The sequence below is a fragment of the Notolepis coatsorum genome (assembly GCF_963971535.1).
Source record: "Notolepis coatsorum genome assembly, chromosome: 8".
NCBI classification, from domain to species: Eukaryota; Metazoa; Chordata; class Actinopteri; order Aulopiformes; family Paralepididae; genus Notolepis; species Notolepis coatsorum.
Window position 1 is genome coordinate 29965444 of NC_140172.1, and position 25856 is coordinate 29991299.

At 42.0% G+C, this 25856-nt stretch overlaps 1 protein-coding gene across 3 annotated transcripts; it reads left to right on the plus strand.

Annotated features, from left to right (window-relative positions):
- The first annotated feature begins 339 nt into the window (after positions 1-339).
- On the plus strand, positions 340-20209 carry ets2 (v-ets avian erythroblastosis virus E26 oncogene homolog 2). 3 transcript variants are annotated; one of them, XM_084319801.1, is made up of 10 exons: positions 340-534; positions 1572-1641; positions 4663-4783; positions 5597-5716; positions 10853-11053; positions 12466-12540; positions 13419-13637; positions 15710-15961; positions 16990-17108; positions 18006-20209. In XM_084319801.1, exons 2-10 carry the CDS (start codon positions 1579-1581, stop codon positions 18219-18221), a joined length of 1386 nt encoding a protein of 461 aa, XP_084175927.1. In that variant the 5' UTR covers positions 340-534; positions 1572-1578; the 3' UTR covers positions 18222-20209. The 3 variants fall into 3 exon arrangements, with proteins under 3 accessions (XP_084175927.1, XP_084175929.1, XP_084175928.1); XM_084319803.1 differs by having other exon boundaries at positions 4730-4783; XM_084319802.1 differs by lacking the exons at positions 340-534; positions 1572-1641 and adding an exon at positions 4189-4319.
- Positions 20210-25856: the final 5647 nt, after the last annotated feature.

The window sequence follows — 25856 nt, forward strand, 5'->3', positions numbered from 1 at the left end:
TGCAATCTGTTAATAAAATGTTCAATCAATCAATCAATCAAAACAGAATTAAATGTACTCAAAGAACCACGAAAGAAAAATGTTGCACAGAGGAAGAACACATGTTGGAACAAATAAAGGAATCAGTGTATCTTTCCCTTTGGTGAGCTTTATCATCAGTGTCTCCACTCTCCAGCAGACAACAGACCTGTAAGTTACTGTAACTGATCTATCCCCAGGGAGCAGCATCATAATTTTCCACTGCGCATGATGAAATAATGCTGTAGGCTGGCTCCGCCCATTTACAGACAGCAAGCCCTGAAAAGAGCAAAACTGATGCGTTTTCACACAGTAGAATGTAAGATGTGAGAGGCGAGACATTTGTATTGTAGATTGTTTTGATTCATTGTGGTCAGTTGTCATCGAGGATACTTGTTTTAATCGCAACCAGAAGAAGCCAAAAGTTGCCTCTCATTTTCATTTAAGCAAAAAAGAAAAAAGGACTATAACCGTTGTTTTGGTGCGCCATCTATTAGATCTCGTTCAGTTCAACAGGTAAGCGTTTGATTTATTTAAAACTAATATGGCCGTTTCAAGGCGTTGTGCAAAGTTCATTTCCAAACGAGGGTTTCAGGATGATGATTTTAATAATCGTCAGTCAGCCTGTAGTGTACCGACTTCATGTGTTAAGTTTCTGGTCTAGGCAATGAGAGTGTTGTTGAGAATATGTTACCTTGAAATATAATCCGCATACTCACATCTCAAATGTTAGAATAATCTGCGTTTTACCTCTGAATCTCTTAAACCTCTTGAATCTTGAATCTGTCTCTCTTTCACACACACACACACACACACACACACACACACACACAAACAAGACGAAAGTATTTCTCTGGTCTGCATCCCCTTAACAATTGTTTGTATTAATTGAGCTGTACTGTACCCATTCTGCAATCTGTTAATAACGTTTTCAATCAATCAATCAATCAATCAAACGCACGCACACAACGCGCGCGCAACAACTTCATGAGTCATTTCGGGGAACCACTGGGTTTGTCAGCGATAAATAAATGGCTGTGGTTTTTACAATAGGATGGCCTGATCGGTTAGCAAATGGCTGTTATGCCATAATCAAACTCATGGTTGTGAAAAGGTCAACATATTATATATAGCACATTGCAATAAAACGTTTTTCAATGTTGATTTAAAAGCAAATTTTGTATCACAAGTTATTATAAATTAGGATATATTAAATACAGTACCTTTTTGATTATTTATGCATTTTTCATTATTATATATAATACATATATTATATATATATTATATGTTTTAATTTATTATTATTATTATTATTATTATTATTATTATTATTATTATTATTATTATTATTATTATTATTATTATTATTATTATTATTATTAATTTCGCCTTTATTTTTATTTTGTCTTTTCTTTTAGTGTTTTGCCAAAACATCCATAGTAGTGTTGGACATTGTAATAAATAAAGACCTATGAATAAAGATGAATAGAGACTTTTTTTTGTGCCATTATTGTTGTATCAATAGTTGATGTTAAGTTGTTTGTTTTCTCTAGTTTCTTGATGAGCAGCTGCAGTATGGCTCTGATCGCTCCACTCTCCTCTGGTCCCCGGTCCACTCTCAAGGTAATGTGCTAATAATGTCCTACACACTCTCAGGCTATAGACCTTTTCAAACCTGACAACATAAACATTCTAAATGGGCCAAGGTGTATTTCCTGTTGCAGTGCTTGCTAATACAATAGCTGAAAGGAAATAGAGAGGCAGCAAAAGACCACGGGACCCTATTTTGGAAAAGATATTTACATTAGTCAAATGTACAGTTTCTTCCCCTTCGGATGTATATATTTTTCTCGTGATCTTTTTTTTTTCTTACACAGTACTGTATATTTGTATGTCTTGTATGTCATAAATGTCCTGACGAATTGAAAATGGAGGACCCTGGTGTAAACAAGACAAAAGTATTTTTTCTGGTCTGCATCCTCGTAGCAGTTGTTTGTATTGTACACATTCTGCAATCTGTTAATAAAGTTTTCAATCAATCGGGCGGCTACGTGGCGCAGTGGGCAAGGTGCTCGCAACGAATGCTGGAGACTAAGCTCGAACAGGATGCCTCCTGTTCGAGCCCCGCTCTCCACATTGCTTTCAGTTTAGCTGGTCGTCCACAGTAATACACATTGGCCATATTACGGGGAGGGAAACTGAAGGGTGGGGATCGGGCGTTGTGGACAGCGACTCCTACAGGTCGGTTGGTGCGCCTGTGCAGTAGAATCAAGAAGCGACGGGGGCGGGGCCCCTCCAAAGCCCAGACCTCCGACGCTGAAAGATCAAGCCGCGCAGGTGAAAAGATGCGACGGCTGTTACCTCGAGTATCAGAGGGGACTCGTGCTATGTATGACTTAGTCCACATTGCAGCCGGCTTGTGGGAGGCAAGAAACAGCGTTCGTGACAGGGGAGGGTTGAATTGGATGATATGAAAATTGGGATGGGAGAAAAAATAGAAAAATGGGAGAAAAAAGTGGATAAAAAAAAAGTTTTCAATCAATCAATCAAGAAAGTTGATTGACTTGCAAGTTAGCTAACGTTAGCTAACATTATTGATAGCTTTTGATGATATATAACGTAACATTAGTTGGCTGACAATTACACTTTTAAATTGACAAACATGTGTAATTCATGGCACAATTTGTCTCTCGCCGATGACTACTGTTCATATCTTTTCTGAAATAGGTCACATGATGGTCAGGAAGAGGGGGGGGGGCTCCTCTCTGTAAACTTGGGCCCAAGCTGTTCCGTAGCAAATTCCACTGAAAAAACTCTATACTGTAGACATGCACCACTACCACTATTTGTTGACCAAGTAGTTTTCTTTCTTTATTTTTTATTCTGTAAATAATTGTAGGGGAAACATTATTTATCCAGACTATGATAGAATCCCTTTTGTTGACTTTTTCTTTCTTCTCCTTTTTAAATGTTTCTTTCTTGACAATTTGTTGTAACCTCGGCACCATCGTAGACGAGGTTTCCGCCCTTCACCGTGTCTCTGAGGCTTAAAGAAATAAAGAAACAACCAAAAAAACGTCATTATCATTAGACAGCCTTGTGCTAGTACTCAGGTACCTGTGACATTAAATTATATTGAATGCACATTCTTTTAGCCTGCTTTTGCTCTCCCTGCGACGCCTGCAGCTAGTGCAGAACGCTGCTGCACGCCTCTTGACCGGCACAAAGGAGCGTGAACACATCAAACCAGTGCTGGCTTCCCTGCACTGGCTGGCTCCCTGTTCGCTTCAGGATTGATTTTAAAATGGCTATGTTTGTGTTTAAGGCATTAAATGGTCTGGCCCCTCAGTACCTAGCTAAAGCACTTTGGTGCAACTTCGCTATATAAATAAAGTTGACCTTGACCATGACCTTTTGGTATTGCAGCAATAGTCTCAACAGGCATGCTGAAGATCACGGAACACACAGTACAGCTCACTCAAACACAACGTGAGAAGAGGCTGCCCCTGCATTCATTCATACTCTTAACTCTGTTAGTTCCCTTGGCAACCAGCGAGAGAATGGCTCCGAGACCTTGAAGATCATGTTGTTTCCTACATCACTTTTCTTCTCCTGACAGATTGAATGAACTCAAGAAATGAGTGATTTAACAATCCAATTCAACTAAACAGTATCCGTTTGGATTCACAGCCGCTGGTGTGTGGGACAGCGTTCAAGGGTGACTAATCCGTAGATTTTATTAAAAAGTTAAAAGATGGGTAGAATCGAATTAAAAGGACTCCTCCTACGAATTTGTAATGATTTGATAACTGTCTTGTGTGTTTATCCACAGTGTCAGTGTCATCTTTATATGGATGAACATGACGCCATCTTGGTTAATTATATTCCAGGGAAAAGCATGATTTTCTAATTTAATAAAGGGGGGGGGGGGAATTCTTTCCCCCTCGTAAAAAAGCAGACCGCCCACGCAGTCATGAACCAACAGCGCTGAGTTGCCTCAAGGGTAGTTCGGAGTGCTGCTACGGAACAGGAAACACCATATATGGTGCTTTTCTCTCACGGCCAGGCGTGGCTGGCACAGGGAACAAGGCTTTGTATTTGGAGTCATGATGACAGATTACTTAAGCTCCGCAGAAAAGGAGTGCCCACATTTTTTCCTTTCCCTCTGAAGCTGTTATCTTTTCACCTTTTGGAACACTAGTTATAAACCTGACGCGGTAGAAAGAGTTCAGAAGAGCAGTCATTCGTTTCCTTGAGTGATTCACACACAGTATCTGTGGTTGAAGTTTCTCCATATAAATGTGAGTATAGTATAGTATAGTATAGTATACATATTGTATAGTCTAGAATAGTACAGTATAGTATAAGTATAAATATAAGAATAGTACAGTATACTATAGTACAGTAGGCTACTATTAAATATAAATATAGTACAGTATAGTATAAGTATAAATATTGTACAGTATAGTATAAGTATAATATAAATATAGTATATAAGTATAGATATAGTACACAGTATACTATAGTACAGTAGGCTAGAGTACAGTATAGGCTACTATCATACAGGTATGCGTTCGGTTGGAAGAATTGGTTAATCTCAACACAGATCTAAACCATTTTCTACTTTTGTGGTTTTGTTCACAGCGGCAGGCAGCGTTTGACATGTTTGATGACCCCATTTCGTTCTTCTTGGGATATTACCTTCCTTCAGATGATGACCAGGCCCTTCAAGAGGTGCCCTCCGGGCCATATTCTGTACGGCAAGGTGAGCTGTCAGTGACACATCACACAACATACAGTAGGCTAGGCCGTCCCCAGACAAACATTAAACACTTCAGACCTCTGACAAGAAATTATTCATTAGCTTTGGTATCGCAGCCTCTAGCCATTTCACTATGGACTTACCGTGAATGACTAGGTAGGTGAGGTAGGGGTGGGAATCACCAGAGGCCCGCGATATTATATTACAGGGTTCGCACAAGGTCCTTGAAGTGCTTAAAGTGCTTAAAGTGCTTAAAAAATTAAAAATAAATCAAGGCCCGGAATTCCTTGAAAACAGCCCATTTTAACAAGGTGCTTATTCAAATCAACCATTCACATTGCAAGTTATGTTCATCCATGATACAATTGTTCTGAATCAAGAATTTCTTTTATTTAAAGTGTAACTAACCAATTTATTACCTTTTTTCAACTGCTAATTATGTCTCCAACGCCTGCAATAGAAATACAATATGTATCTATTACCTGCATATCGTTTTATCTAATAAGATAAAGCTTTACAATTTTGCTGTAACGATTTTTACCCAACCCCAGTGTGAGGAGATGTAAATACCACTAGCTTTTGTTGAAAACAGCTAGAGATGTACAGACCTTTCCAGTGGAATTGGTCCAAGTTTATTTCATGTTAGCTATCGTATTACTGCAACAGGAGATCAACTTGGACCAATTTAAAATGTATGGCATTTGAAACAGTTAAATTCTACTTTCCTTCAACATTACGCGTGCTCATTTGAGCTATACTAGGTCTGTGAAGGAGTAGCTGTGAATTCAGCTAACATTTGTTTTGGTTGTGTCCTAGAGCTGGGACCCTGCTCTGTGCCTCTGCTGACCCCATGCAGTAAGGCGGTGATGAGTCAGGCACTGAAGGACAGTTACCGTGGCTTCTCCAAGGTGCAGCATAGCTTCAGCATCTCCAACAGTGAGTCAAAATCCACCCCCACAGCTTGTTTTCTATGTAACCTATCCAACGTGTGCTAAAGCCTGTTGAAGTTTGTTGCTTTGCTTTTGCCTCCAGGACCAGGTAAGCAGTTGATCAATAGAGGCCTTGCACTGGATGTTTGTATCGTTTTCTTTCTTCCAGCATGCCTGTAACCATTGGCAATCACTTTCAAAAAGAAAATGCCTAATTTCTGTGCAGTGGTAGAGTGGTTAAACACTGGAAAAGCATGCAATTACTTTTCCACTTAGCCCCTTTTGTGACTGTGATGCACGCCAACAAGGTTTTCAAGTTTCAAGTTTCTTTAATAGTTGTCATACAGAAGTACAGAATACTTTTGTACAAAATGCTTCTTACTGTTGCGCTCCAGAGACTGTGCAAGACAAGATAAGTATGAAATAAAAACATAGTAAAATTAGAAGTAAAAAAAGAGGTCACAGTGTTCAGTTTAGACATATGTACAATGTTCGATGCAGAATAGACGTAGTTACCATACAATATACAATACTGTGCAGTGTACTAATATACAATACTATATAGTGCAAGGCAGAAATGGAGAAATGGGACGAGGTGCAATTTAGGTACAATTCACAGTAGGTGTACGAGTTGTAGTGCAAATCCTTTATCAATAAATATAAAGTGTAAGTGTGTTTGTGTGATCTAAAGTGTGGAGAGTGGGTGCTGCAGTGTGTTGTTTGTTTGAGTGAGTGTGTGCGTGTGGGTGTGTGTGCTGTGTGCATTTGATGGTTGTTGCATAGTGATTATTGTTCGTTTAGCGATTATTGTTCGTTTAGCAGCCTGATGGCCTGGGGATAGAAGCTTCTTCTGAGTCTTTCTGTGCTCGCCTTAAAGGTGCTATGCATTATAAATGTCATTTTTCAGTCTCTAGCATTGTATTATAGTAATAGGAGTTCGTATCAATGTGTTTTTGGGCCTAAATACTATATTGGCGAATTCCTCAGCTACAGCCCATCCCCTCTTTGCCTCTAGTAAATCAGGTCATGTTGATTTGACGACCTGGTGCACGTCACAGGGCGCTGTTTATAGCGCACGGTGATGTGATTGGCTCTGTGGTTTTAGTAATGCCCGCCTCCATTCTTGCTACCTGCAGGGTGGAAGGCTTGTCCAGAAGATCACTAATCAGCTGAAGCCTGATGCGGTTCCCTCGGTCTTCGACAGACAGACCGGCATTAGCTCTCGGGACTCGGGAGCGATCGCTAGCTACTTAGCACCAGCCGGGGCCGGCGTTAGCAACCGGGAGCGTCGTTGAGCATTCAGCCTGCTGGCTACCTAGATCCACTTCAACCAGCGTCGCGGAGCATTCAGCCTGCTGGCTACACAGCTTGTCGGTGTGCTAATAGCCTCTGCAAGCTAACGGTAGCTGGCTCCAGGCTATTAGCACATCGACAAGCTGCTGGAGCTCCCGACGCTCGGCTGGTTGAAGTGGATCTAGGTAGCCAGCAGGCTGAATGCTCCGCGACGCTCCCGGTTGCTATCATGTGCAGGTCCTCTTCTCAGACCTGTGTGGCAAAGCACTGCACACGCATCATGCAAGCTACACATCGCTGCATGTTGATCAATGGTGGCCCACTCGGTGCATCACAGTGGGCTACTATTGTGCTAACAACAACCGCGGTGTCCGGCTTGTCGGCCGGCATGAGTGCTCGATTTGGGGTGGTTCTCTCCTCCTTGTGTGCCCCCGTTCTCGCGGGTGTCCTGCCGGGGAGCTTGTGGACGCGACAACAGCGGCGGCCGTAGCGTTAGTTAGCTCATAGCTATTGTGTACCACTAGCGTTACGGCGGGCTCGAGCACCCTACGGCTGCCGCCGTTGTCGCGTCCATGGGCTCCCCGGCAGGGTACCCGTGGGGACGGGGGTGTACAGAGAGGAGAGAACCATTTTGTGTCAGGCGTGCATGCCGGCCAGCGAGCCGGACGTCGGGATATGTTGTTAGCACAATAGCTACCAAGCTAAGCTATGTTAGCTTCTAACGGTGTATACACAATATGTACAACGACACAATGATTTACATTATTACAAATATGGTAACGTGGTTGTGGCTTTTACAAATAGTGGTAACATATATATAGATAGACAGTACTGCTACATCTCTATATTTATGACATACCATATTTGTATGTAACCTGAAACCTAATCTCTGACGGGGAGATGGGCGGAGCTATTTGGTGGGTGGCTGTCACTCAAAGCATTCTGCTAGTATGGTTGGAGCCAAGCCAATAATAGCCTGCTTTCATGAGGCTGAAAAATGCTGGTTTTGAGTACAAGATTAGAAATATAAAACAATGATTATTTTTGGAATAAAAATTACAGATGTGTTACATAGACTCACAGGAAGTGTGTAAAGTTGCCCAAATAGTGCTAGGAATAGCAGTGCATAACCCCTTTAAGACTCCGGTATCGCTTGCCTGACCGCAGCAGTTCAAAGAGGCAGTTGTTCGGGTGGCTCGAGTCCTTAATAATTCTCTTAGCCTTCCCCTTGCACCGCTTGATGTAAATGTTCTGGAGGGTGGGAAGCCCCCCTCCAATTGTGCGTTCAGCTGAACGTGTCACTCTTTGTAGTCTGCTACGGTCTTGTGCAGTGCTATTCCCAAACCAGGAGGTGATGTTGCCGGTCAGGATGCTCTCTATTGTACATGAGTAGAAGTTCCTAAGGATCTTCTGACTGACTTGGAACTTCCTTAGGCGCCTGAGGAAGTAGAGGCGTTGTCGTGCCTTCTTCACAACACTGTCAATGTGTGTGGTCCATGTCAAGTCCTCGGATATGTGGGCTCCGAGGTACTTGAAACTGTTCACTCTCTCAACCGGTGCCCCGTCGATGCTGAGGGGGCTGTAGTCCTTGACCCCCGACCTCCTGAAGTCCACAATCATCTCTTTTGTTTTGCTGACGTTCAGGGAGAGGCAGTTCTCCTGACACCACTGTGACAGGTTCTCTACCTCTTCCAGGTAGGCCCTTTCGTCGTTGGCAGAGATCAGGCCCACCACTACTGTGTCATCAGCAAATTTGATGATGCTGTTGTTGTTCCGCTGTGCTACGCAGTCATGTGTGTACAGGGAGTAGAGGAGGGGGCTCAGAACACAGCCCTGGGGGGCCCCTATGTTGAGCGTGATGGATGAGGAGGTGCAGTTGCCGGCTCTTACCACCTGGGGTCTGCCCGTCAGGAAGTCCAAGACCCACTGGCACAGGTCATAGTTCAAGCCCAGGTCCCTGAGCTTGGCTATGAGTTTGGAGGGGACTATGGTATTGAATGCTGAGCTGTAGTCGATGAACAGCATTCTCACATAGTTCCCCTGCCTCTTGTCCAGATGTGATGCTGCTGTGTGCAGCACATGGGCTATGGCGTCCTCCGTGGACCTGTTGGGGCGATATGCAAATTGCAGAGGGTCCAGGTTGATGGGGAGGGAGGAACAGATGTAGCCCTTCACTAGCTTCTCAAAGCACTTCATGGCTATGGAGGTGAGGGCTACAGGGCGGTAGTCGTTGAGGCAAGCGGGCGTAGATTTTTTGGGTACAGGGATGATGGTGGACTTCTTCAGACAGGTGGGGATGACAGCCTGTTCCAAGGACAGGTTGAAGATGTCAGTGAATACCGGGGCCAGTTGGTCGGCACAGACTTTTAGGACGCGGCCGGGGATGCCGTCCGGTCCTGCTGCCTTCCTGATATTCACTTTTTTAAAGATCCGTCTCACCTCAGGTTTGGCAGAGTGAATCCACAGTCCCTTGCTCCTCAATGGGAAACCAACCTAGATTTACCCTGAAGAACTGGTCCTACCCGAACCGTTCATTATACAAGTATCACAGAGAAATTTGTTGCACAAGGGTTTCGAACAGACAAACGTTAGGGTTTGAAAGCTTGGCGTTGCTAATAATTTTTTTTTTGTATTATAAACTGGTCAACATGCTGCGCAGGCGCATCAGGCAGCTAAAGCCGTTTTGAGCAGTGTTGACCAGTTTATAAAAAATAAATTAAATGTTTATTAGCAACGCCAAGCTTTCAAACCCTAACGTTTGTCTGTTCGAAACCCTCGTGCAACTGTGAGTAACTTTGAAATGTCTCACTTGTATAACGAACGGTTCGGGTAGGACCAGTTCTTCAGGGTGAAAGTGAGGTTGGTTTCCCATTGAGGAGCAAGGGACTGTGGATTCACTCGGCCAAACCTTGTTGGCGTGCATCACAGTCACGAAAAGGCTATTTTCCACTGTGACTTGTTTTCAAGATCCAGTAATAAGACACCAAATTATTACATTTACCGGTATGTTGATATCTCTCTCATATATCAACACATAGTAACCACCGTTTTTTGCACATAGCAACCATTCTTTCTTCCAACATAGAAGACAAATGGGGATTCTAAACATTCAGTGAAAGGCCTTTATTGGCCTATTTCACTTGCTATGTAAACAGAACATCTTGTAAAGAGGGTTAGCTGGTCAAAAGGAATGGGGGAGTTTGCTATTGCAACAGCTGGTCTAGAAAGACATGGTCTAGATATGACGTTTATCAATGGATTTTGTACAATCCCTACAACTGAAATGAAGAAATGTTTCATAATCTAGTAATTCACAAAGGTTATTTCAATACAGCTGTCGTTGTGTACAATGAGAGCCAGTGGCTTTTACACCCAGCCCTTACAACTGCCACAACCACATTGTCTGCATAGTAACATAACAGTCAAATAAGACACGTAACATAGTCCCGTAATGATGTTCTTCATTCACTGCCAGTTCACTGTTTGGTTTCAGCATTAACTAGGGCTGCCCTCTCATAGTCTAGTTATTAATCGATTTCGTCTTAGTTGACTCTTATGCCTTTTTCCCATGCTGAATGAGTTAGGCTATTTCTCGACAAATTACAAGTAAATCTCTGGTAAGCAAGATATTTAAAGTGGTCCTTCTTCACGATTGCATAATATGGAACATTTTAACTTTACAGATTTGTCTATGAAATCAACTAATCGATTCGTTGGCAAAATCCATTACCATTAGTCAACTAAGAATTTCTTTAGCCGAAGTCTTTAGGCCTTTTCAGCCCGATTTGAAGTGAGGTGCACATTAAACGACACTATACTAAGTGGATGTATGTCGTCTCTTGTCTTGTAGACCCACGGAGGTGGATGAAGCAGCATGTGCAGCAGTGGCTCCAGTGGGCTGCTGGTGAGTTCAGCCTGGCCAACGTCAACTACCTCAAGTTTGACATGAGCGGCCAGGAGCTGTGTGACCTGGGCAAGGAGAACTTCCTGGAGCTGGCGCCGGACTTCGTTGGTGACATTCTGTGGGAACACCTGGATCAGATGATGAAAGGTACAAATAGGGCCATGTCAAGAATCAAGAGGTTTATTTGTCACATACATACCAGGGCATACAGTGAAATGCGGGTGGTCATGCCCGCATTGATTGTGGAAAATACAATAATAAAAAGAAAATAGGTAAGACACAAGATATGCATGATAAAAAAAAAGACATGCTAAGTTTCTGAGAAACTGGTTCCTATGTACACTACTATACAATATACAATTTACAATTTTAACTCTTAATGTATCTAAACTATACTATACAATACCTCCTTCCTTTAAAGTGACTTTTGGATAAAGGGATAAAGGGAGTACCATTGTACTTTATATCCATCCTATAAGTCAGTATCTGTATCCATCATGGCTGGAGGGTATCTGCATTTTGTTGAACTCATCATCATTTTCACCTAAAAAGTTGTTCATGAACTTAACCCTGACATTAAAGGGACTTTAAACTTCACCAAAAAACAATGCCGATTTATTTTGCACATAATCTCACACACACACAAATACTCTAAAGTCTAAACAGTAGTCCACACATTCATATAGTCAGTTATTGAATATGGCCACCAGTGATGTCATCTGGGACATTGAAACCGTGTGTTGTGTTAATTAGCTCAATTAAATGATACGGTAGCCGTCCCTATAAGACAAGGCATTGCTATGTATTCCTCTACATCATTTCATGGAGCTGTAAATTAACACAACACAACATTAACTGTCAAACTAAATGAACGTGTGCGAAACTGAGTCTTTGGACGTGTGTGAGATTACGTGCAAAATAAATGGGCATTGCCCCACCCTAACCCGTGATAATCGATTTTCAAAAGTACAGTACAACGCTAGCAATACCGGTTCCAACGAAAGGCCTCATGTCTTCTAGCCATAACCCTAAATCATGTGAAAGAGTTTTTATTAGGGATGCTCGATATTGGCTTTTTTACCGATACCGATATTCCGATATTGTCCAACTCTTAATTTCCGATACCGATATCAACCGATACCGATATATGCAGGGTTTCCCTGTCCAAAAAACTGAATAATTTCAGGTAACTAATCATTTCACTGGATATATATATAACAAATATTGTTATTGTTTTTTTTTGTTTTTAAACCGATACCGATATTTTCCGATATCACATTTTACTGCCGATATCGGCCGATAATATCGGTCGGCCGATAATATCGGACATCCCTAGTTTTTATCCAATGGGAGTTTTTCATTGAGTCAGTTGGAATAATGGCTCCTAGTAGCTACATCATGACATTATGAGTGAAGCGACAGAGGAGGCGATGAGTATCGTACCTTTTGTTGTGAGGCAGTGGAGGAAGCTATTGAGTTACTCGTGTCAATTATCACAAGTACATCGTTGACCACTTTTGGTTGATGTTTATTTATTTATTTATTTTGATTTCTTTCAGGGTACCAGGAGAAAGAGGATGCTTCTAAAGCACCGAGCAGCGTGGTGCCCACTGGATTGGACTGGATGGTGAGAGGTGAGAGTCCACAGCTTCACTGACTCACTGCAACACGAGAGCTGTCGTTCTCACCTGGTGCGATTTGAAGTCTGTTAATGTGTGCCTCGAGATAAAAAAAAATAAATCACATCATTTTCTGCATTACAATACTATGAAATCAACCTATAATAATTAGGGATGCTCGATATTGGCTTTTTTACCGATACCGATATTCCGATATTGTCCAACTCTTAATTTCGATACCGATACCGATACCGATATCAACCGATACCGATATATGCAGGGTTTCCCCCCAAAAAAACTGAATAATTTCAGGTAATTAATAATTTCACTGGATGCATTCAAAAGGCTTTCTAAATGTAAGCATTATCTGTGCAAAATATGATAATTAAAAAAGTAAAAATTAACATTACATATCTCTTGTTGTTGAATTAAACCAACATGCATACTTTTGACAATAAATAAAATAAGAATTGGTTCTTACTTGCTTGCCTGGGTAAATAAAGGTTAAATAAATGTATAAAAAAAAAAAAAAAAAAAAAAAAATCCGATACCGATATTTTCCGATATCACATTTACTGCCGATATCGGCCGATAATATCGGTCGGCCGATAATATCGGACATCCCTAATAATAATACTTTTCCCGATAAAATTTCATCCATTTTGCTCCTTGACTCGTCGTATTTGGTTTCTCCTCTCGTAAGATTGCATTTTACAACCAAAAGTTATTGTTGTGCCTTGGAATTGTCACACTTGTACGAGCATGCCTCTGCATCAAACGGGTTGAGAACGACCGCATTAGAGGACAAAGTAACTGTAGACACGAGAAACCACATTACACAAGAGCTTTTTGAGCGCAACTTACCCACAGTCTGGACCTTGTCCTCTACGCAGGCTTCAGCATGGACGACAGCCAGTGTGCCATGCAGGTGCCCGAGAGCGGTGGCAACCTGCTCCGGGAGCTGTTTGAGAGCAACGACGGCACGTCCGCCTCGCTCCAGGACCGGGAGACCTCCCTGTTCTCCAAGCCCCAGCTGAGCACCGTCAACGTCAACTACATGAGCGGAGGAAGCAAGGCCTACCCCAGCAGCACCGGCTCCATGTCCAAAACATGTACGTCGCTTTTTCTTAAACTGTGGGGTCGGGGACCTGAAATGGGCCGCCGGATTAATATGTTTCAATGAGTTTACGAACCCGCGATGTAGGCTGAACTCAACGTGTTTTCAAGTTGGTGGTTATTTTTGTAGAATCTGTAATGCCGTCAAACAGTGACCTCTAGGCAAAAGAGCCCCGCTTGGTATTGTGCTTAGTTTCGTTATTTATCTTTTTTTTTTAAATGGCTGAGTTTAGTAATTTATTATACTGTGAATTTCTCCAGACCTCTCTTGGCAGAGCCTGAGGTGTGGCCGGCGGTAACGACCCCTCCCCTATACCCACTGAAATCCAATCCACACATCAGACAAAAACTAAAAAAGAATTTAAACAAAGTGCAATACCAAGAGGGGCTTTTTTGGCTAGAGGTCACCAGTTGATGACATTACAGATTCTACCTTTAAGTACCCTAGTAAAGATTATGGTATAGTAATAGCCGTCATTGACATCTTCTCCATAATAGTACAATAGCTCCATAATGATTCTTATTATTCATTCCACTCCAAAGTACCTGCCAGGGTTTAGAAACAGGGGGTTTCCAATAGATTACATCCCCTGGACTCTTACGAGCCAAATGTAGCTAAAGGAGTTGGCAAGGATTTGTGGTGATTCGCCAAGTCAATTCACAATGTACTACAGTGCTTACGACTACTAATAAATGAGTCATTATAGAAGCGGTCTGTCTACATACAGTATAATACAGACCAAGGTGTGGTATGTAGTACTGATACTGGAAGCGTGTTTTCGGTAAATGGACTGCATTTATACATGTATAGCGCTTTTATCCAAAGCGCTTTACAATTTGTTCCTCACATTCACACACCGACGGTGGAGGCAACCATGCAAGATGCCAACTTGCTCATCGGGATCAATTAGGGGTTAAGTGTCTTGCTCAAGGACATGTCGACACACCTGCCGGAAGGAGCAGGAATCACACTGAGAACCTTCCGATTATCAGACAACCACTCTACCTCCTGAGCCACTAACTAAGTAAAAAACATTCTCAGAAGTATTAGTTGAGGAGGGCGCAACATTCTGCTAGCTGTACTATTTTAAATAGATTGCACAATGTTTCCTACAGATAGGGCATATACAATTGTCAAAAATAATGAGAAGTTACAAGATACTGTTGTCTCAGTTATCTTATTATATTATTACCGTAATTCCTCTAATAGTAACCGGGTCTCAAATACAAGCCGGGTCTCTATTAATGGCCGGGTGCGCTCTTGAGCTAAGCAATTATAAGCCGGCCTCCTAATACAAGCCGGGTTACTAATATACTGAGCTGCATACTGAGCTAGTTACTTAATTTCACTTTGAAAACGTTGAAATGACCAGTGACCACCTGTAATTGCACTGTTTACTATTTCATACAGTACTTGGTTTCAATAAATGAACCCAGTACATTTTACTGGGTTCAAACTGACACAAAATGTTGATTTATTCATTATGATCCGTTTGAAAATTTGAAATATAGGCCTCCCTCTTATACAGGCCTCCTCCTAATACAAGCCTGGTACCCGCTACAGTTGAAACAAATACAAGCCGGGGTTACTATTAGAGGAATTACGGTATGATTTCTTTTGGCATCTACCCTCAACCACCACAATCTCAATGTGTAATAAACCTGACAATGTGAGGGTTACCACTGACCCACAGCCTGTCTAATGTCTGTATCCTTCAGGAAGGATACACAAACCATCGAAGGGTTCAAAGTTACATCTTAAAGGTCCCCTCCACTAAAACATTTTAGGTCCCCTCCACTAAAACATTTTATTAACTCCTCTTGGAGGTATGACTTTGACTATACAGATTGTCATTTGTGCAGATCATCCAGGAAATGCTAACTGCTAATGTGAAACTAATATTATAAACGGAGCGTTTATAGATCCTTGTATTCTCAATGAGGGCAAAGGTGTAGAGATGCTCCTAAGACATTTTCAGTAGTTTATTGAAAATGTACCAAACAAACAGTTTTAAAGTGTTAAAATCACAAGTGGAGGGGATCTTTAATATTTTATTCTATCCTGCAGTTGCACCTCAAGACCAGAGTTCCTTGGAGAGCATGGACAGCTTGGAGGGTCTACGGTCATGGGGCAGCCAGTCCTCCCTAGCAGACACCCAGAGGGTCCCGTCCCTGGACAGCTTCGATGACGAGTACAGCGCCGCCCCGCTCGGCCTCAGCAACCAGGGCCTCTCCTTCAAGGACTATCTCCAGGAGAGGAACGGGCCTGTGGAACTGGGAAAGCCTGTTGTACCGGCCGCTATCCTGGCTGGCTTTACTGGTGAGTTCACAGCATTGCAACAACAAGTAGGGATCCACCGATACCGGTATGGGATATCGGTCCGATACCAGGCTAAAATAGGGAATCCGTATGAGAGAATTTCCCTGATAGTGAAATCTGACTCCAAGAAACACGTCTCAACATGCCAGAAATCAAAACAACACTTGATTTGCTACATTGGTGACACAGGGAAGCATGTTAGATCTCGCTAATGGAGAAACATGGATTATATATCTCAATAGTTATTGTCCAATGACCCACTGATGGTCCAAGTCTATACTGTTCTATACTGTTTACGCTATGAATGGGATCGGTCCTCAGTACCGACTGATACTTAGAAGTTTAGAAATCTGAATTCCTAACAAAAAGACATGTTGAGTTCAAAACCAGATAATAGCCAGTGGTGCGATGTTAGTTTGCGATGGACTAGTTTATATAGTTGGGATTATTTTTATTATTATTAGGTTGGAAACAAACTTCAGGCATTCTTGCGCAGAGCAAGAAAAGAAAAGTTTAAGTATATGGGTAGAAAGCATTTAATTTAACATGGCTTGTTGTGTACAACAATAGATTAAAGAAAAGTTTGACAATTGTTTCATTCCTGCTCTGCACAAACGGGCCGTGAAGCCTTGTATTCAGTTCATCTCTATTCTCATATTCACACACTTCCAGGTGTTTTTTCCAGTCAACAATCTGACCCAGGTCTGTTTAATTTGACAGTAAAAAAGCAAGGAAATCACAAGATTATAATATGAGCATGATTGTCAAGAATATCACAGTAAAGACCGTGAGGTAGTGAGCAGTCGTCTGGCAATCCGGAGGTTCCCGGTTCGATTCCCGCTCCTCCCGGGCAGCGTGTCGATGTGTCCTTGAGCAAGACACTTAACCCCTAATTGCTCCCAATGAGCAGGTTGGCACCTTGCATGGTTGCCGTCGGTGTGTGAATGTGTGGGTGAATGGGTAAAATGTGAGTATAAAAGCGCTATATAAAAAAGCAGGCATTTACCATTTCCTCTGTTCTTAAACAGGAAGCGGTCCCATCCAACTGTGGCAGTTCCTGCTCGAGCTCCTGACGGATAAAGACTGCCAGCCCATAATCAGCTGGACGGGAGACGGGTGGGAGTTCAAACTCACGGACCCCGACGAGGTGAGTGCAAACCTCTGGGACTCCTCTACGCCTCAGTGTGTCTCAGTTTATCAGTTGCTCGGAAGGAGCGACTCTGAAGCCACCTCACTCTGTGGGTTGGTTGGTTGGTTGTAACTATTCTAATATATAGACATTTCTAGAGGGGCTTTTAACTTTGTATACTTTTATTTTATTTCCTATTTTTGTGTTTTATATACATATATATGTATATTACTCTTCTTTTATTGATCGTTTACTTTTTACTTTACTGTATGTTCATGCGTTTGTGTTAAGAGCTTGTGATAATGACCCAGCTTGTGATAATGACCTAGTTTCCCCCTAGAGAAACTTATCTCATCCCGTTTACTAGGGGTGGGGGGAAGAAAATCGATACGTAGTAGTATCGCGATACTTTGCGTGGTGATACTGTATCGATACAGGGATGCCAAGTATCAATATTTAATTATTCAAAAAAATATCTTTTCTTTTTGTATAAGGAAGTTGCATTGTTCATTTCAATACCTGTAATAGTACAGTAGTCCACACACACACACATGTGCATTCAGTTAAGTTGGAATATGACTGTAATAAAAACAGTTCAGTTTGTCAGGTACATGCAACACAGATTACAGTACACAGATCTGTCTGCTTGAGAAAATACCATGTTCTGCAATAAAAATGATTGAAGTGAGATGAACAGACTGAACTTTATTTTATTAGATAAAACATGTTGACAACGTTTTACTTTGCAGTTGAAAAAAAGTAATAAATTAAATTTGATCAAAAAAAGAAACATTTGCAATACTCAGCATATCGCGATATATTTAGTATCGCGATAGTATCGTATCGTGAGGTCTCTTGATTCCCACCCCTACCGTTTACCGTGTTGTCTCATCCCTACGTTTGCTCTCCGTCCAGGTGGCGCGACGGTGGGGCCGCAGGAAGAACAAGCCCAAGATGAACTACGAGAAGCTGAGCCGCGGCCTCCGCTACTACTACGACAAGAACATCATCCATAAGACATCTGGCAAGCGATACGTCTACCGATTTGTCTGCGATCTGCAGAAACTTCTCGGTTACTCGGCTGAAGAGCTACACATCATGCTGGGGGTGCAGCCCGACACCGAGGACTGAACTAAAGTTTGATTTAGAAGACGAGTGAATATTGAGCCAGGTCGGGCTTCCCCCCCTCCAGCAACAGTTGGATTCAGGTCACCCGATGGTGGTTTCTGGCCAATGAGCAGGTGACAATGATGCAGGGTTCCTACCTCAGTGGACATAAAAAGAAGTCTCTACACTGGAGACACTTACATAAGATCATTGTACATTAAGGACTTCGAGAGGAATGTTGTTGATTTGAAAATTGATCGTGTCCTTTGGCGGCTGCTTTGTAAAAATCGATTGATATTGGCACAATATCTATCTGCCATAAAAGCAGCTAAGTGCCCCTGAGCTCAGAGGAGATCAGTGTGACTTGATTTAGTCACATATATCGAGTGTACAGTTCACACCCTTTTTTGGAGTGGACGACTTGACTGTGACCTTGGTGACCAAAATTAAGAACGCATATTTGGTGACAGCCTTAGCCCGCGAGGTAGGGCCTTAGAATGGGTTGGCGTGGAAGAGGATAAAAGCTAATGTTTTTAATGTTTCAAAGTGCTTCACGGTGTGTTGTTTTACTGAAAAGCCCGAAGCTCCAAATCGGTTTCTACTATTGTGACGCTACTAAACACTCTAGTTACTGCTACTGTTGACGTTCTTCTCTGAAGCGTATGACTTTTAAAACGCTTGCTTTAATAAGCCATGCGTAAGATGCCAATGCTGCCCATGTAGATGAAAGATTGAATGTATCGTCTTGCCCAGGGGCCCCCAAAGTACATGGAGGGCCAAGGGCCACAATGTAACACAGGTCGCAGTCTGTGGGGCAAAATAATGCACTGGACATTAATCATTTAAGTAAATAACAGTGTCTTAGTTCTAATGTCAGTGTGTGTACCTTGTAATCGTCATGTTAAGTTTAAAAACCCTTTCTCAAATAGTTAAAAGTGAATCAAAACAGAATATCCAAATTATTCCCTTGAACTCTTTGAAAGGGCCAAAAATGATGTTGTGGAGGGCCAGATTCTGCTTGGGGGCCTTACTTTTGAGCTCATCTTTGTCCTCATCCTCTGAATTGTAGCTGGTCTATTAAGGGTTTGATCTGTATGCCTCAAGTTGTGATTCTCCATGGCCGAAGCAAGGTGTAGATATCAGCGATTTGTTTCTAACTGTTGATATATAATATTGTAATGTATTTTTATTATGATGTACCAAAGTTTAACTGTAAATTGAAATATAAAATATTATGCTGTGTAATGCTGTGTTGTAACAAGTGAGTATTTGCTGCTGTGGATATACATTCCATTGGTGTGATGACTGCATTATTTAGCATAAATGTTTTTGTCTTTTAAACAAGGGAGTTTGTGTTCATGTTGTTTTTGTTTGTATTTCTTATTCAGCACTGTCTATTGCAATTTAAGGATTTCGTTTGTCCTGAAATGTGATATTCACTATTTGAAAAAATGTACCCCTTCATTATCAATATGTTTTGTGAAAGAATGTAATTGTGGAACATGATAGAAGTTAGTAGCTTCAACGGTTGTGAAAATCCTGGAAAAGTTATGGAAAATTATGAAATACCCAATCCATTTTTGGAAAAGTAATGAAAATATTAAATCATGGTCACAAGTGTATAATTTGTGTACATTTGAAAAGTCAGAGAGACTGTGGGGGTGGTTACTGTTTTTCAACCACAGTACAGTGTCATATCAAGTTATGGAAAACATTACAAAGTTTAGAAATTTACTGGAAAAATCTTATTTTTTTATTATTGAATAAATAGCACAATTCTATATATTTTATTGTTACTAGTTCATTAACAGGACTTTCTCATCAAGGAGAAGATGTTGAACCTCTGTCCAAAAGGGGCTGAAGTGATCTTTAAGGACAACCATTGGTTTTAAGACGATATGTAAACTATTTGTTAAGGCATGCCTCTGATCTAACCTGTGTTTTAGATTGAATTTTTTAAATGGAAAATGGGTTCATGACACTTACCGTAAATAAAACAGTTTCTCTTTTTACTCTGTCTACTGTTTTATGTTTGGTTAACATTTACAAAGAAAGTCAATTATTTTACAGTTGAGAAAGATCGGCACACAACAGCATGAATTAAATAATATGACGAACAGAAGATAAGGGAAATCCTCTCGCCCCTCTGACATTAAACAAGGGGATTTGTATAAGTCAAGATTTCTCTAAAATAAGACAACAATCTAAAACAACCTAAAGTACTCACAGTGGGCTATAAACAACATTAAAGGGATAGTTCAGATTTTTGGAACACTAGCCCCATCTCTTATTTCACCAATGATGATGTTGATTGGTAGACTCGTTCCTCGGGACAATCCATGCTGTTCCTCATACTAGCTCCGGCTAATTAGCCACAAACCAATGCAATGGGGCCAAGCTCCTGTCTGTACAAGTTGACTGAGGCTCACTGAAATTATCAGTCAGCTTGTACAGACAGGAGCTTATGATCCCCTTTACATTGCATTGGTTTGTCGCCAACTAGCCGGAGTTAGTACGAGGAACGGCATGGATTGTCCCGAGGAAGGACTCTAGAATGATCAGCATCATCATTGGTAAGTAAGAAATAGGGCTATGGTTACAAGTCACAACTATCCCTGGTAAGCTGTAGCCCTATTTTCAGAAATGTCACCTAAAGGTACATGTCCAAGTAAATGTAAGATTGCTCCACTTCTATAAGGTCAATTTGCATGTTCTTGGTATATAGGAACATCTAGGGACCTCAGGGAATGTATTCCCAATTTCTCAGTGTCAGAGATATTGTGTCTGTTACTAGGCTTGAGTAAATTGTGATGAAACAAAGGAGAATATAAATTATGGTGCATATTTGCCGGTGAATAACACCATGCTAACATTCAGGTTCTTCTGATTTCGCTCACTGAGCTCATTCAGCACCTTCTTGAGATCAAGTGTACAAAGAATCTAAGCAAATTAATAAAGGGAAGATGATTAAACAGAAAGATTTGTAGATACAGTAATGAATTATAATCAATTTGAATTATACATTCAAAATTGAATTATGAACTATAAATTACATTATGGCCAAATCATACATATATGGATAGGGAAAAAGCTCCTCTATGGAAGTGGAAAATCTGGATTTACTCGCGGTTTTACGATAAAAGAGATATAATTCTTATTTTCGGTAAATCTTAAAAACATCTGTAAACAAACGTAGTGCTGAAAATATACACTTTGACTGCCGTTTTGATAGGGTTAAGGTCTTTACTCTTGGCTACATTTGAAAAAGAAACACAACATTAATTAATACGGTCTGTATTGATCGATTTATGATAAAAACTGGTTTACAGGAAAAATCTTTTTTTCCTTAAAGGCCAACTTGCATGCTGTATTTTTGTTCAATAAACAATGTGGACTAGGCCAACGGTGACCTTCATGAAGAAGGAAAAAAAATGTATTGAAATTGACCCAGTTTTAGCGTTTTTATCCAACATTTTGTCTGCCCAACACAATCACCACGCACGTGGATTTTTTTTTTTTTTTTTTGTCTTTTTCCCCCTCCATTTTCCTCCGATTTTCTCCCATCCCAATGTTAGTCGTATGCCAATTCCCAGTCCCTTCCTGGTCGCTGCGCACTTACCCCCCACAGTCAGATCATCTGGGAGAGTGGAGGCTACCACGTGCTTCCTCCGACACACGTCCAGCCAATCACCGCTTCTTTTCACCTGGCAGCGCGGATTCTCATCGAGAGGGCGCAGCGTGTGGGAGGATCACACTATCCCCCTCAAGTCCTATCCGCGCTTAGCAGGCGCCCCGACCGAACTGTAGGAGTCGCTGTTTACAACGACCCGGACCCACCCCACCAGCTTCTCCCACCCTCTAATACAGCCAATTGTATTAGTGCAGACGGCCAGCCAAGCTGGTGACAACCCCGGAGCTGTGAGCTGGATTCGCGAATCCAGCTCACAGCTCCGGGGTTGGTGACGAACGCAATCTCCGCTCGGCCACCTAACCGCCTCGCACGTGGATATTTTAATCAATGGTTCATAACGTGCGCGTGTAATCGAAATGATGTCGTCACAACAGGTGCAGGGCACCAGGGGGCTCTGAGAGTCACACACAGCTAGTGGCAGGCACTGCAGGCAGAGAGCCTTGCTACTACTAGCCGAATGAAAATGTATCCGTTTCACCTAACAACACTATTCCGTGATCATAGCCATCCATCTCTAAAGCTAACCACTATTTGTAAAAGCCACAACCACGTTACCATATTTGTAATAATGTAAATCATTGTGTCGTTGTACATATTGTGTATACACCGTTAGAAGCTAACATAGCTTAGCTTGGTAGCTATTGTGCTAACAACATATCCCGACGTCCGGCTCACTGGCCGGCATGAACGCCCGACCCAAAATGGTTCTCTCCTCTCTGTACACCCCCGTCCCCACGGGTACCCTGCCGGGGAGCCCATGGACGCGACAACGGCGGCAGCCGTAGGGTGCTCGAGCCCGTAACGCTAGTGGTACACGATAGCTATGAGCTAACTAACGCTACAGGCTCAAACACCCTACGGCCGCCGCTGTTGTCGCGTCCACAAGCTCCCCAGCAGGACACCCGCGAGAACGGGGGCACACAAAGAGGAGAGAACCACGCCAAATCGGGCACTCATGCCGGCCGACAAGCCGGACGCCGCGGCACGTTGTTAGCACAATAGTAGCCCACTGTGATGCACCGAGTGGGCCACCATTGATCAACATGCAGCGACGTGTAGCTTGCATGATGCGTGTGCAGTGCTTTGCCACACAGGTCTGAGAAGAGGACCTGCACATGATTTTACTCGTTCCCCAAACTCCTCTACATGCCCCGATCTAAAATGGTTCACGACAGTAGACATAATGCTAACGTTAGCCAGCGCCATATATGCAGTAGTACTATGACCCGGACGGGCATAAGGCATACGTTTCCTGAAGTGACGTCACGGCCGTGCTAGCGTCTGATAAGCTTTTAGATTTGCTCGTGCATGTTATTCGTGCGTGGACCTTTTTAACCATTTCTGAGTGAAATTTCCGGCGTCAAATGAAAAAAAAAAATTTAATTAGATACCAATGATGTAAACTACGCATAATTGCAGAGTAGGGTTTAACCTGCAAGTTGGGCTTTAACAGGTTTTAAGATCTTAACATATAGTGCTGCACAGGTGTCCTGCACTGACCCCCACAGCTGTGAAGGGCATACACTAGTAACCAGTCAACATAACCACCCTAAGTAGAACAAAGTGCCCATAAATGTATGTGTGCACATGTGGTGTGACAGGTGTGCACAACGTTGTGCGTACTATAAAGTAAGTATAATAAAATGCACACTTACGCAAAAGATTTATGGTCAGCGGTACGGGAACAATGGGTGTGTTGTGTATATTGCTTTCGATTACACTCATTGCTCAACCCTGCGGCATAGATGAGTCTCACATGTCAGAGCCTGTAAACACAGTCGTTGAGCTGCTGAATCCAAGCATGAAAACAAAGCAGTGATGCAGTGGTGAAATAATGGGAAAACTATGAGCTTAAGTCAATGATTAGTAACACCAATAGCCCATACTATATACATATATAAATATGCTGTATATCTTTTTATTGTTGTATTTTATTTCCTCAAAAATACCATATTTTCATGTAACTTGCATCAATCTAATCCTGCTTACTACAAATCTATACTATGAATTTCATTTATAAAAGAGTTATAGCAGTGTAAAAAGGTGGGTAAACTAACTTGGATTTCACAAATAAAAATGTGGGTGAATCGAGTTCAAACGGATTCACTCTCCACTACATCCCTGCAGCTGCGATACATTAGAGCCGACTTATAGATCAACTCTTACACTTGTGACAAAAAGGGACTTGGGTGCACGAGAGGCATCCATTTCTAATCATTAGAGTTATTCAATGATCCGTCTCTTTTCACAAGTAACCGCAGTGGAAACTAGAAACTCACCAGTCAATAATACCTACCAGTCACTGAGCCAACCGTGGCACGTTGCCAGCAGAGCAGTGACAGGTGCAGACAAGGCCAACAGTTGAAGATGTGGGCGATACACGACGCCCACGCGGAGCTCTAAACAAACACACAGCGGCTGTGTGAACCTGATGGTTGAGAGAGGCATGACTCTGCATGCGCTCCATTCTAGTTAAAAAACACATTTCTTTGCAGACTATTAGGGGTGGGAATCCCCAGAGAGGCCCCACGATACGATACGATATTATCACGATACTAGAGTCATGATATTCTAATACTGCGAAATACTGTGACTTCATATTATGTCCCCAACAGAAAACCTTTGCTCAACATGGTCTGGTCGCCTCACTCCAATTATTTGTATTGCAACTAAATGAGATTGTCAAGCAAAACAATAAAGAACAAATAATAATTAAATATCGATACTTGGCATCACTGTATCGATATAATATCGGCACGCAAAACATCGCTATATATCACTGTATTGATTTTTTCCGCCACCACTACGGACTATATTATCATTCAGGAGAGAAAGGATGACATTGACGGGACATTGACGGGCGCTGAACATTATGTTAGTTTGCTATGATTTAATAAAGCACCGGGAATAAAGGTGTTTGAATGTTGAGATATTTTAGATGAGAAATACAGTGGGAAGTTGCATCTAAGAAGGTTCCATGCATTTAGCAAAACCAATGAAAACAGCTTGACTATCTGATTTATTTATTTATCAGCTAATTTCATCTGCAAATCTGTTTGATTTGACTTTCCCACATACAATAATGCAGAGGGATGGGTGCTGACCAGAGATGTGCTTCATTTCTAGTGCTTACCAGGTGTGCTTATACTTTTTCAGGAAATAAGCATACAAATGTATTATCAAAGTATTCAACTAAGACCAAACTGATCAATTATGTTCCCAGCCTTCCCAGAGACAGTCGCATTTCTCTCCTCTCCCCAGGCTCCTCAAGGCCGTTCCTACCGCCACCCCTACTGCCTCCATGAAGCCTGACGCTGCTATGCTCTGCTTCGTGCCGGTGGCCGGACTATACTCAAATAAACTCGAAATGGATCTAATCAGTGGATTGCATATTTTCGTCAAGGAAGCAGAATAAGGCTAACCCTCTCTGCCTCTGCGACATTTCAATCGGGCTACCAACTTGAAGTCGTGGACATTTGGATTATCGAAGCTTTTGGGATTGCAATAAGAAGATTTTGGATATGTTTACCGCGCACAGGACCTACCAAAATGAACTGATTAAGACACTTGGACTAATGCATTCAGTCATTTGGACGGAGTTGTTAAAACTCACTCCACTCAAACCAATAGTTATAATTCACTCTACTCAAAATCAAATTTAAATCGACGTGACTGGGGAAATGTTGCCAGTCAGTCAGCCAAAACAAATTCCTGGACGACTACAAGGTCGAACTGAGGGCTGCTGGAGTCGAAGGCCCTCTTGGAGATAAGAGTTGCATGCGGCCCCCCCACCCCCCCCTCCTACGTGTATGGCCCAGCACCTCACGTTGGTGATGATGGCAGCTAATTCGTATGCGTGCTGGAGGGGGGAGCCAAGGCTGTCTCGTCAACCCCCCCCCCCAGTCATGTTTAAATGCGCTATATAAATAAATTTGATTGATTGATTGATTGAATTAATCAAGTATAGG

Excerpts from the sequence above, each read along its gene's own strand:
- ets2 (XM_084319801.1), top strand. The coding sequence starts at position 1,579 with ATGAGCAGCTGCAGTATGGCTCTGATCGCTCCACTCTCCTCTGGTCCC. Across the intron at positions 11,054-12,465 it reads CCTGGATCAGATGATGAAAG|GGTACCAGGAGAAAGAGGAT; the intron begins GTACAAATAGGG and ends GATTTCTTTCAG. Across the intron at positions 12,541-13,418 it reads ATTGGACTGGATGGTGAGAG|GCTTCAGCATGGACGACAGC; the intron begins GTGAGAGTCCAC and ends TCCTCTACGCAG.